Source organism: Micropterus dolomieu, linkage group LG13 (genome assembly GCF_021292245.1).
Source record: "Micropterus dolomieu isolate WLL.071019.BEF.003 ecotype Adirondacks linkage group LG13, ASM2129224v1, whole genome shotgun sequence".
Taxonomy (NCBI): Eukaryota; Metazoa; Chordata; class Actinopteri; order Centrarchiformes; family Centrarchidae; genus Micropterus; species Micropterus dolomieu.
The window spans coordinates 27642570-27656031 of NC_060162.1; the positions used below are offsets into that span (position 1 = coordinate 27642570).

The 13462-nt window shown below is 41.0% G+C and overlaps 2 protein-coding genes across 4 annotated transcripts in view; one reads left to right on the forward strand and one right to left on the reverse strand.

Moving 5' to 3' along the window:
• The first annotated feature begins 4319 nt into the window (after positions 1-4319).
• LOC123981681 (lysozyme C-like) lies at positions 4320-7198 on the forward strand. Its single transcript, XM_046066726.1, has 4 exons — positions 4320-4515; positions 5372-5530; positions 6431-6509; positions 6603-7198. The coding sequence occupies exons 1-4, from the start codon at positions 4389-4391 to the stop codon at positions 6667-6669; spliced, it is 432 nt and encodes a 143-aa protein (XP_045922682.1). The 5' UTR covers positions 4320-4388; the 3' UTR covers positions 6670-7198.
• Positions 7199-11778: 4580 nt separating this feature from the next.
• The window catches only part of mbd2 (methyl-CpG binding domain protein 2), a 35609-nt gene continuing 33925 nt past the window's right edge, over positions 11779-13462 (reverse strand). For all 3 annotated transcript variants that reach the window (XM_046066274.1, XM_046066273.1, XM_046066272.1), the window contains one exon: positions 11779-12569. The gene's annotated coding sequence lies outside the window, so the exon portion shown is untranslated. The remainder of the gene's footprint in view (positions 12570-13462) is intronic.

A 13462-nucleotide genomic window follows, 5' to 3' on the forward strand; every position in this document is an offset into this window, starting at 1 on the left:
AGGCTGAAAGCTACTTTTGCACGTTATGGCATCCCAGAAGTGAGCAGAGATGAGGAAGTTTAGTAGGGAATTTGACTTTCTCCACGTTACGTCAAGCCACATTATCCTCAGAGCAACGGGCATGCAGAGAGGGCTGTCCAGATCGCCAAAGGAATTCTTCGACAGGAAGGCCACCTCCTTGCCCTCATGACATACAGAGCCACACCCTTCTCTTCTACAGGCTCCAGTCCAGCTGAGCTGTTGATGGGCAGGAGACTTAGGACTACCTTGACCACGCTGCATGACAATTTGAAACCCAGCTGGCCTGACATGGACGTATACCGGCAGGCTGACGCTGCAGCCAAGCAGAAGCAGGCATACTTCTACAACCGCCAAAATGGAGTGAGGAGTCTACCACCGCTGAGCCCAGGGGACACAGTGCTCACGAAGCTGAGTGGACACAAACAATGGACTACACCAGCTGTTGTTCACAGCTCGAGCTCCACTCCCAGATTTTACATAGTGGAGACACCACAAGGTGAGTGTTACAGAAGGAACAGGCGTCACCTGCTGGCCACACCTGACGAGGTCACATCCATCGGTAAATGTTCTGAACAGGTACCTCCAGCTGAGTGTACGGACGATGGGGTGATCCGGGGTACAGGCACACCGGTTGCCGACACGCCAGAGACTCTTACACAGGGGTTTACTTGTAGATGGACTTGTAGACAGACGAACTATGGACTGTGAGGCATTCTCTGTGCTGTTGGGGGTGGTGGGACAAGTGCATTGTTTTCAATAGCCTGAAGTGTATTCAGTTAAGTCGTAACATGTTTGACTTAAGCGCAGTTAAAACAGATGTCATATACCCATCAGGCTTAGGTTTAAAAGTTTCTTGTTTTATCTGAATTGAGAGCCAGTAATAGAAGGAAACATTCATTCTGTTTTGTAAAAGCTGGAATATGCTACAGAGCTAAGAGTTATGGGAGTTACTGAACACTAAAGTTAAAGCTGGCTACAGCCACAGTTCATGGCTGCTATTGGGATATTATATTTGAGGGGGAGATGTAATGAATAGAAGTGCACTAGAATGTTCTGTCACTTTAAGAGTTAGAGGGCACGTCATGATGAAGTAGGGAACTGCGAGGCCTGTGTTGTTGTTAACCATGTTGAATCAGTAAAAGATACAAAGAAGACAAACTCCTGGAGTCGGCTCATTATTCATACTTTATGTCAAGGTAGATTAGGCATCAACAGACATTACGTGGACAATAGAAATAACAACGTTTTTCTCGAGGAGTAAACCTCAGAAAGTGGTTCAGCAGCATTAGCCAGTGAACAGCAGATAGACAGGTGTTGTTTCAGGTATGGGTGTGAGGTGTGTAGCCTAATATGTTTAATAATGTTAGCTGCGGTTAGCTTGAGATGTCACATAATTATCAACCATGAAGTTTAAAAACATGAGCCCACAGTGGTTCTCGGACTATACTACACCAAAAAGGTACATTCATGATTGTGTCAGCAAAAATGTTTTTTATCTTCTAGATTTTCTATTTTTTTTTCTGATGGGTGGTCTTACACCCTCCTGTGCTTGCAAGGTAGTTGGAGGAGGGCACATAGTAACGTTACACTCTCTCATCAGCCCTGCAGTACTTAACCAGTACTTTTCCAGTTACTCCTTGCCAGATCATCCTATGTTAGTTGTTGTGGGTTTCTATCACACCTAGTCTAAATGTGGAACAAGTTACAGGATCTGACTGCAGACTCCCTAGGCACAGCACGTGCTGTTCAACGATTTATTTAAACCACATCAAGGGCAAACGCCTACACAGTACTGATAAGACAGGCGGGGCTCACAACCAAACAAATCTAAAGTCCAAAGACAGGCACAGTCCAAGGGAAACACTGGGAAACAACAAACTAGGAGAATGGCTGGGACATGAACCGAATGACACTGACAATATGGCACTAGACAAAGGTAAGGCCGGGGTGGCTGTGGCTCAGGAGGTAGAGCAGGTTGGCCGTTAATCAGAAGGTGGTTCAATCCCGACCCCCCCAGGCTGGATGTTGAAGTGTCCTTGGGCAAGATACTTAACCCCCGAATTGCCCCTGTTGGCTGTTCCGCCAGGGTATGAATGTGTGTGAATGGTGGATGTAGTGTAAAAGTGGTTTGAGTGGTCGCTATACAATCCGGAGCATTTACATTTAAGGTGAGAATTAAGGTAAAACAGGAAACACAGGACAAACATAATCAAATACAGAGGACATGCAAACACACACACTGGAAGTAAAATACACCAAAACAAGATGAAGGGGAATGAATTAATAAATGCCAAAAGGATAAACACAGTACAGAGAACTGGAAAACACAGACAGGAAACGGAAGTTCACAAAGACCCATGAAGAAAGGTTTAACAAGATAAAAGTGGAAAGAATAACACATAGGCCTAACGCCAAAACCATGACAGCATATGGTCTTGGTTGCCTGTTTCTGTCTGCCTTCCCTGCGTGTTTTGGACCTTATTGCCTGACCATTACAATTTAGATTCTTGCCTGCTCTTTGTCATACTTGTTTGCTTCACACTATTGCACTGATTAACAGTTGTTAACATGCAAGAAACACAGTAAAGACATCACCAAGATCTCCTTTTTCCACTTTAAGCAACATAGCTAAAATGATGTATTTTATGTTTCTAGATCTTAATTCAGGCCTTTGTTTCATCTAGATTCGTTCACTGTTAACAATTATAGTCTGGCCTACAGCTTACAGAAAATTTGATCATATCTCACCAATTTTAGCTTCCCTTCAGTGGCTCCCTATCAATGTTAGATCAGACTTTAAGGTGCTTCAGATGACTTACAAAACTGTAAATGGGCTCGCCCCTTCATACCTGTCTGACTTCCTTAAACCTTATGTCCCATCCTATGCTCTCTCAGAATACTGGCCTCCTGTCTGAGACCCAGAGTTATAGAGAAGTCAGCTGGCTGCAGGGCCTTTTTCTATCGTGCCCCCTTCCTCTCGAATAACCTCCCTGTTGACATCAAACAGCATGACTCTGTTGAGGTCTTTAAATCTCAGCTGCAAGCTAATCTATTCGCTTTAACTTTAAATAATTACTTACTTGCCATATTTCAGGCCTCGTACCTGTTCTCACTGTACTTACAGCAGGTCTGTCTTAATGAATCTCATTAACATAGTAATATGGTATATATATATTGTCCATGTCTGATCTGCCAACTGCAAATTTCTTTGATATTTACTGCATACCCACCCCCCCCCCCCCCCCCCCCCCCCCGTATCTGTGGTGGAGAGGAGGTGGTGTAGCTCTAGTCTTACATGGTTGGCGACACCTGAAGTGGCTCACCTGTCCTTCTGGATTCTTTCTCCAGTTTTACAATATAATTTTTTTTCATGATAATTGTATATATGGCTTTCTGTTGTGAGTCTAATCAGTACACACAACATCTATTTCTTGTCTGTCCATCCTGGGAGAGGGATCCCTCCTCATCATTCTTTCCCCATTAAAGGGCTTTTTGGATGGAATAGTAATAGTAGTTTTGGCATGAGGCCCAAAGTTCAAGTTTATTTTCTTTTTTTTACGACAACATGCACATTTTTAAAAACAGCTAGATTATTATATTTTACTATATTGTTATATAAACTTTTATGTCCTCACGCCTCAAAAAGATGAAAACAACTGGACTTGCCCTTTGACCCTCAGGGCCAAAGTTTCCCCATTCAAATCAAAAGGAAAGAGGGTGTTGCATGCTGTACCGATTATAAAGCCCCTTTAGGCAAGATTTGATTTGTGATTTCAGGCTTTATAATTAAAACTGGCTGTGGCAACAAAGGCAGTGGAGACTGCTAGCTAGTAAACATAGATATAAAACAAACTTTGAACAGACTTTTGACAGGCCTCAAAGACAATGTCTTTTGGTGAGAAACACTGAAAGTAAACAGAACTTTGTTTGTTTCTAAGAAAACTCAACAGAACACCACACGTCAGCTTTTTAATCTAGGTTGGACACCAAAAACAACTTGTCATGGCTGCCACATGAGTGTTTAATTTTCCGTCAGCATTTGTTTGTTTTTAATGCCCTTTAATCGCTGCAGATGATTTTGAGCCAAAACTCCATCTGGACTTCCCTTGTCCTTTAGATCAGTCTGTATTATCACACTGATAACACAACTCTGCCTGAAAACAAACATATCAAAGTTCAAACACAAAAACCTGGATTCATACTCCACCTCTTTCAAGAGCTTTGTTGAAACTGGACAACATTCAAAGTGAAAAAAATAGAAGTTACAGAGAATCAAAGCAGCCGCCGCAGTTTCACCTGAGTTTCTTGACTATAAAAGGACATTTAGCAGCATCTGTGGAAACATTTGGTCTAGCAGAGAGCCCATTATGAGGTGTCTAGTGTTCCTGCTCTTGGTGGCTTTGGCCAGCGCTAGAGTCTATCAGCGCTGTGAGTGGGCTCGAGTGCTGAAGAGTCATGGGATGGACGGCTACCGGGGCATTAGCCTAGCCAACTGTGAGTACCAGCCTGTCGGTCTGCACTGTATCTGAAGGAGAAAAGACTACTCATTTACATGCATTTTCATGCCTTAGCAGCAATGCAACATAACATCAGTCTTAAGGACCATACCAGCTGTTTCACTACATTTGCATAGCATGGCATACCAAAGCATGCATTGTAACCATACTAATGTCAATACATTTTTTTTTACACCTTTAAAACAAGCCAGAAATATCCATTAATTTTGGTACAATATGGAAATGAATTAGCTGTTGAAAATATTGGGAAATTGCATCAGATCTTCCTCATCCTAATTAAGTCATCCTCACGGTGGTAGGCTTGGGAGTTTTTTTGTATTTCGAATGAGAGAGGAGGAGTCAAACAGTTTAGTGACCAAATGAGTTGTGGAAAACAAATTAAGTTAAGTTTTCATACGTTTGTTAAAAGTAAACATCGGAGAATTTTTTTGTTAACTTTCAATCAATAAACTGAATTGAAAGATCTCCACAAGTGCTTTTTCCTTTATTGGTGAGTCACAAACCTCCAAAAAGATGACAGTAAGAAGTAGAAAATGTGTAAGGAGTTAAACAAGTCATGAAACTAAAGAATCTAAAGAAGCAAACAGAGGAAAAGAGAGGCTGTACATCCAGCCGATCACACCAACTACATCTGAAGCATCCGCAGCTGCAGCTGGAGGCTCCGTGAGCAAAAACAGCTAATCGCTGCCACAAAAGCGTTTAACTGATAAGATGGAACGCAGCGATCGATCCGTGACAAGGTGTGAATAGCAAATAAAAATGTAAGAGTAGTCTTAAATGATCTTTGATCTTTCAGGTGGTCTATATGTGGGTCTGTTCTGTTTCCTCTGCAGGGGTTTGTCTGTCCAAGTGGGAGTCAAGCTACAACACCGCAGCCATCAACCACAACACTGATGGATCCACTGACTACGGCATCTTCCAGATCAACAGCCGCTGGTGGTGTAACAATGGCCGCACCCAGTCTGCGAATGGATGCAACATCAATTGCAGCGGTCAGTGATGAACCACCACACCCAAAACTATAACGACACGGGGACATGCTCTTCTTTAGGGCTGCACGATATTGGAAAAAGTTTCACCAGATTACTTCAGTTGCTCTATTTGAAAATAATTGAGCATCCTAAAAGAATTGATCAACTGATCGAAAATAATATTGGGATTGATAGTTCACTGTGCATAGCCTGCTCGTCACTCACTAGTTACAAACTGTGTATCCAAGAACTCTTAAACTGGAGTAAATGATGTTACATCTGACAAACTTGAAATGAGAACTGTCCAAGTTTTCCTTTTCTATCAAGCAGCAAAAAAGTTGAGGTGGTTGAGTTAATTTGACATGCTTGATATCGCACTGTTCTGTGATGTGACTATTGCGCAAGAGCACATTGCGATGATGATGCTCCGGCGATATATTGTGCAGCCCTATTCCTCTTATTTCATTACTTCCCATGTTGTCGTGCAAGTTTTTGTCATCAATCCTGTTGTTAAATCTGCAATACTCAACAGTATTTCTAAACTTAGCAGTGAATTAAATGACTAATATGTGCATGTCTCTGGTATTTTTAAATCCATGAAGAATTCTCACCAACTCTGCAGCTCCTTTTTTTCAGCTTCTTTTCATTAGTAGTTTTGGTTTTACTGCACATGCACTGTATGGTTAAGTCTCCCAGCTCTCATCCACTTTCCAGTTGCAGCAGGCAGACGTTTTTGCTAAGACGTTAGCTAAGACCTTATAAGCTGATACTAAATCTAATGTTGTGTTTTCAGCTTGTTGTGGAGTCCCTCTTCCCCCTTATGACAAAACTTTAATGCCCTCTTATTTAAACTTTAATAAACAAAATTTCTATAGATGGGACGGACCCACTCAAATCCAGATGTTCTTTCTTTTTTCACAGAGCTTCTGAACGGCGATATCAGCGTGGCAATCAACTGTGCCAAACGCGTCGTGAGGGATCCCAACGGCATCGGAGCCTGGTAAGATCTGATCATGTGACTCAGATGCAGAATGTGATGTGTTCACTATAGAAATTGTGGAGAGATGACGTAAGTCCTTCTGTCTGGTTTCAGGGTGGCCTGGCGCGATCACTGCAGGAACCGCGACCTGAGCTCCTATGTAGCAGGATGTGGTGTTTAATCACACAGGATGCTGTCATCAACATAATCAAATCCTCCCTTCAGCTGCAGTGATTGAAACATTTCTACTGTTGTCTGATCTGAGTCACTGAACCTACAGATTATTTTTTTCAAATCAAGTGAATTCAAATCTTTACTAATGAGTGAAGAGAAATGTGGTGATTTCAAGTTGTATCTGTTGCTACTCATTTGCTCCTTCTAAAAGCAGATTAAAATGTTGATTTCCACTAAGCAGTTGTTCAATTAACATGAATATTAACACAATGAAAAGGTATTTAGGTTCATTTTGGCCCAGAGCAAGGGCAAGTCCAACTGTATTCATCTTTTTGACATAAAAGGACATAAAAGTTTAAACTGATCTGTTGCAGTAAAAAAGAAAATAAACTCAAACATTGGTCCTTATGCCACGACCACTACTACTACTCATGGAGAATTGTCGCATTCACCAATTAGTTACGAGTCTCCCTTGAACTCCACTGCATCATGTTCATCATCAACCAGCAACAATAAAAAAAACAGCTGTGTGTGCATCTTGTAGTCCTTTCTGTATCCTCCACACACAATGCACAGAACTCTGATACACAAGCTGATCACTCACATGTCATACATATTATGATTATGATTCACAAACACACACAGACACACATGTTCTGCTTTAATTAATATTTGTACATTAGGATGAAATGAATTTGTGTATGTGAAAGGAGTCGCTCATAGTGACAAACGCATAAATATTTATGCTCTGCACTTCCTCTGAGCTTTAGGATACATTTTAGCTTCTTTAAGCTCATTGTTTTGGTTTGTTTTGCCGGCAATTTTAGTGTTTTGGTTTACTCTCACCACTCTCATCGCATGAGTTGATACAGCGATAAAAACCCTGTACACGACCTGCTCAGCAGCCAACAGCAAACAGACAAAGTAAAAGACTAGTAGGGGCCTGTAACACGAAGCAAGGTCAACATACCCAGCATGTCTTTGACTTGTTAAGTCAGCCCAGGGTTTCCCAATCCAGCCATGAGCGCGTTCACATAAAAAAGGTGAACCAAACTATATGCTCATAATATTGAGCCTCACATAAGAAAAATGAAACAAATTTATTTTAACGGCTGCGTTAAAATGAGATGTGAAACAGACTTGGGAGCAAATAATTAACATAAAAACACATTTCAAAGCAGTGAGTAGGCTTACACATCATAAAAGTACAACAAGTTCAAGGCTTTAGTGCTTTAATCCTCAGTAGGATGATTTCGCCGTATAAAAGCATTTTCACATCACCGCAGCAAGCATAAAAGCAGCCTATGAAACAGTCTGTGGCATCTCCGACAAATGGTGATGTTATTTTCCAAGAGAGCTGATTGGTCAATAGGCGGTGCTTGTAGAGTTATAGAGTTGATCTCTTATCCGGAACAAAACCTGCTCAGGAGCAGGTCAGCCGTTCAGCCGTGATTGCTAACAAGTTAGCTGGATCAATTAAAAATTGCCCTGTTTTTTACCCTTAGAGTCTATCCTTTTGAGTGATCGAATCAAATCCCTGAACCATGTGATCAAATCCCTCACATAATCACCATGGTGACATATTCATTTGGAAATGTGTCACATTACAGATACTAAAGATGCTCTGAAATTTCACTCAGGCTTTAAGCTAAACCTAATTCTAGCCCTAAACCTAAAACCATATCTTAATAGCTTTTTGAAGTAGAGACGAGTCAAATATTCTCACTTTCTAAAAATGTCCTTAAAGAGGTCATATTCTGCTCATTTCCAGGTTAAAAAATCTTATTTAGGGGTTGTACCAGAACAGGTTTACATGGTTTAATTTTCAAAAAACACCATATTTTTTGTCATACTGCACATTGGTGCAGCTCCTCTTTTCATCCTGTGTTGAAGGCTTCGTTTTAGCTATGGAGTGATACATCTGGTCTCTACAAGATCTTTGTTGGGAGTTGCACATGCACAATTCCTAGTTAAGGACTACTAGCCAATCAGAAGCAGAGTAGGGCGGGTCAGTGAGAAGCCGGTAAACACGGCTTTGGTTCAGCTGTATATGTTCCCCTTACCAGCTTAGCAACATGGACTGGAGCAAGAGTTTCAGAGTGGTGAGTTATTAATCTGTAACAAAAGTATCTTTCATCCATAAAGTTTTAACTGAGCTCTGTCTCTACATCACAGTAACAACTTTATGTCTATTGACTGTGTGGTGTCCGAACAATAATGCTGCGATGATGTGTTGAGAAGAAACCCGCTTGACACTGTTGTTGATCATAAAAGTTTATTACATCAAGGAGTTCAGCATCAATTACAAGCTCTGCAGCAGCTTGGAGAGTGACCCAGCCCGATGGCCACTCTGTCTCTCTATGAGTCAAAAGCACAAATATTGGATACCACAACTGCCTGGAGGGTAGCTAATGTTTGGAAGGGAGAGGAGAGGTGTGTGCTGCAGCTCACTGTTTTGGCCAGCGTTATATGAGGCGCATTTAGCTTTCATCCCTGTGACGCCCTTCTCAGCAGAGGAAGTTTGGCCAGTTGTCATAAAAATTACATGCACAGTATAATGTAGATAGAGTTTAGTAGGGGCCCTTTCCTGTTTAAGCGTGACATCAAATGCACAAAATGCACAGTATAACCTGGCTACTCTGCTGATATATCCATACCAACACAGCTCCCTTGACCACCCAAAACTCCTCCAATGTATTAAGCTTTTGGTATTTTTGTAGAATCCTTTTAAGAGCCTTTTAACCAAAAATAACAGTATAACCATTTGAAATATATTACTAATTCCTTGAAGTTTCTTGGATTGAAGTGTTCTTATGTCTGAATGGGAGCAAATCCCATTATCCATGTTCCAAAATCTGGTAGAATGCCTGAAACCATAAGAGTGGAGGCAGTTCTAACAACAGATTAAAGTCCATTGTTTTTTTGAGTGACATGTAATGCGTGAGTGTAAATATGTACGTTTTATCATGACCAACTAAAGCATCATCGCCAGCAGCAGCTTCATGCCTCCAGTTTAAGCTCAGCTGGTGTTTTCTGATGCAGAGCACGGACAGAGCTGCTGTGACAGGGTGAAAACAGGAATCTCTGGGTGTGAGAGAGAGACAGAGGAGCATCTGGCAATGAAGCAGGAATTTAAATGTGTAGTTGCAGTGATCAGAAACTGGCATCATAGAGCCATTAGCAGATGCAAATGAGGGCAGAGCTGGCAGGCTGGTTTGTCTCCCTCCGTCTTTAACGCACAGAGATGCACACAAACACCACGCAGTGCACACAAACGCATACAGTCACACATACAGTGCAACATCTGGAATGAGGACAGTTTGTGCCAAGTATCTGACCGAACTTACAGCATACTGATGATTTAGCTTATCAAAGCCTTGGTGCATGGTGATGCAGGAGAGTGTTCGGTTTTTGGTACTGTTGGTGCAGCTTTCGACACTGTGAACCACAGTATCCTAACTGACAGACTAAGGCAGTGGGTGGGTATCTCTGGGTCAGCCCTGAAGTGGTTCTCCTCCTTCCTCTCTGTTAAGAGCTTCTCAGTTGCTGTTGGCAAACGGGGGACTTTCTCATATCCCAATTTGTGCCGCAGCGCCCCTCGGATTTTAGGATGTGCTTCAAGATGGCTTGCTGAGATCGATATCCAGGGCAATGGCTTATGCCTCTTCATTGGAAACTGTTTAGTGGTGTGCCTTGTGTGCTTCCCCTTAAATGACACTTTAAAGTTATCTTCTTCCACTGCTACACATATGATATTCAGCTGTATATCTCATTTAAGCATCAAAATTTAGATAAACTAGATAAAGTCTTGTTTTTAAGGTTATGGAAGATCTTGGATCTCTTTCCTTTTCTCTTAAATCCTCCATGAGAAACTAAACTCAGGCCCGTTGTGTCTCAAGCAGGGGTCAAGATGATAATTCATGCTTTTATCTCGTTCTGTCTAGATTATTGTAACTCCTCCCGCACCTGCCTCAGCAAAGCATCCCTGCATAATTTACAAGTGGCCTGAAATGCGGCTGCTAAGCCTTTGACCAAGTCCTCCAAACTGTTATTGTGATCATGTTCAGAGCTCTGCAGGACCACACACGTGCTTACATTAGAGATCTGCTGCAACCCTGTATCACCAGCAGGTCTCTAAGGTCCTGTGATCAGGGTCAGTTGAAAACTAAAGGAGGCTTTGAGGTTGTGGCTCCTAACCTCAAGACCTGTTTTATTGCCTTGGTGTAATTTTCTATTTACTCTTATTTAAATTTATAAAAATTTTATGGTGTTTCATTTTTCCTAACTGTGCATTCCGACCAAAAGCGAAGTGAGGGTTTGGGGCGGCGCGATTACATACAAAGTCAATGCAAAGACGCGGAAAGATGCGACTTTCTGTTGTTGCTGTAGTCTTTCAACGTTGAGATTTTCTGGACATCACTGACGAAGTACCTGGTAAGTTCAAAAAATATGTGTCTGTTACTTTATTCCAGCTGTGATTAACATCCATCGATCTGAACTCCATTCAGAAAATAACAAGTTATTGTCTTGCCGTCTTGCTGACAGACCTGACAAAACTTGAATTCATATGTTTAACATTCTGCATCATGTTGTGGTTATTTCGGCATCATTTTGATACTTTCATTGCAATTAAAACAGCAAAATGTTTACTTTGGTTTCATACCGCTGTAGTAATCGTGGGTCGTGTTTATTCGCGTTATCACATTGTGTGTGAACACTCAGCACTAGTCCAGCAATAAAATCCACGTGAGGAAAGCGACTCGAGCATTAAATTTGCGTTTGGTCTAAATGCACACTAAGTCTCTATTTATGTGGATTGTCTAAAGTGTCTGTCCGAACTTCTAGTATTCATTTACCCACACTTCTGAGACTCAACAAGTTGCATCTTGCTTTTTTGACCTGTACTTTAGTCTTTATGCTAAGCTAGGCTAACCATGCACTGACTCCAGCTCCATGTTCAGACACGAGATGGACGTCGATCTTCTCATCTCACTCTCAGAAAGAGAGCAAATGAGTGTTTCCATAAAATGTTGTACTATTGCTTTACAGGTTGCGCTGTCAGCAGTGTGTGTAGAGGATTGATTGCACACTTTTAAAAAGCACCAATAAACAATCGTGAAGATAATCATTTATTTACTCCAGTCCAAGAAATGTGCATATATGTTCTCTCAAGGTATAAAATGTGTCTTAAATAAGCAATGGTTCTATTTCATATTCAGGTAAATTCTCATTATTTAATCAAATCCCCTGAAGACTTCTTTAAAACTGACAACGTTACACCATAAACAACCAAAATCATCAAAGAGCACAATAAGAGTTAGTAGAGTTAGCAAAAGCCGTCCAGCAGTTTGCAACCTGACTTTGGGTTTGATGAGGGTGTAGCTCTTCAGTATTTAAAAAACAAGTTTTTATCAGCTTTATATTAAAAAGAAAGAAAACTAATATCTGAATTTGAAAGGATAGGTTTGTACAGATGATAACGCACAGAGAGGATTAAAGGCTTCGGTTGTTGCTTTGAGCTGGTCGATACTCAACTTATTGCTTGTTGCTCCTCATGTTCCTATGTTGCAGTTTCTATTGCTGCAACTGTTGCTTCTGCAGCCATAGTAGTTGCCATAATGTAGTTGTTGCTGGTGTTTGTGTTATTGCTGATGCCATTGTTGCCGCTGTTGCTCTGGAAAATCACTTCAGTTTCTTCAGGTGCTGTTAGATGTCCAGTGTGATGTCATTCTGAAAAAGGTTTCCTTAAGAGGAAGGTGGAAGCAATCGCCCACTGAGGCCATGGATGAGAGCAGGCGTTGTCTCAGTCTGTGGGTGGTCTGTTTTTGTTGGGTGGTCTGTTTTTGGTTTGTTGTCTGGATTAAGATGAAGATGATGATAAACCTGAGGCTGGTGAACACAGGAACTCTGGAGAGATAGATAGACAGATAAAAAGTTATTTGGCAAAATGAACACAGATCATTTTAACAATCTGATGTTCACTCTATTTTTGCCTCAGCTGACTGTCTAAAATGGTTTCTTCAAACAGGTTTAGGTTTCAGTCCTGCTTACTAGCTTATTCTGGAGCTTTAAACTGTATGCATGGTCTTCATCAGCTGACGAAGTTTGCTCACTAATGTTTAGGTTTCTGTTGTGTTTACTTTCAAGAAAAAGAAAAGTTTCATCAACACAAATATGACCTCACGCAAATAAAATGCATTGAGGTGAACAAAATAATTGTGGTTGCAGGTTGGAGCTGGGGGGGGAATTCAAGCAATTGGTGGCACCGTGGTAATGTGCACTGCAGAGGGTCTATCCACCTGGAGGAGTAACTAGTATAAATTGGTGCATTAGTACAATATTATAACATTAATTAAAAAGTTTAATGTTAGTATAATGCTAAGATAATTATAGATTACAGTTTATTTGGATAATGTTGCAGATTGTTTATAGTAGGCCTATTTGTAACATTTCAACAGCTTTTTAGTTGAGATTTAACAATTAAACTGATTCACAAATAAAACTGTTTTCTGTCTTGTTCAGGTTTGTTTAGGGCTAATGTTAGCATATTCATTATAATTCCAGATATTAGCATCCTATATAGCTTACCACTAGTATTATCTTAATTCCAATTATAGCAGTTTCATTATGGTCCGTTGTTCTCATTCATAAAATCATTGGGCAAGAAAAATGCTCTACATGGTGGTTAGTCTCTAATTTGGTAATGCTAAGTTCTAACGTTTTGTCCTGCCCCATCCAGGCTGTGATTAGTCGATTCACAAAAAGTGATATTGATGAGTAACTTCATGCACACGTTTGGA

What these genes read in the sequence shown, in the direction of transcription:
- LOC123981681 (XM_046066726.1), top strand. Translation starts at nt 4,389, where the DNA reads ATGAGGTGTCTAGTGTTCCTGCTCTTGGTGGCTTTGGCCAGCGCTAGA. An exon ending in GGGCATTAGCCTAGCCAACT is followed by an intron (nt 4,516 to 5,371) that starts GTGAGTACCAGC and finishes TTTCCTCTGCAG; the next exon opens with GGGTTTGTCTGTCCAAGTGG. An exon ending in ATGCAACATCAATTGCAGCG is followed by an intron (nt 5,531 to 6,430) that starts GTCAGTGATGAA and finishes CTTTTTTCACAG; the next exon opens with AGCTTCTGAACGGCGATATC.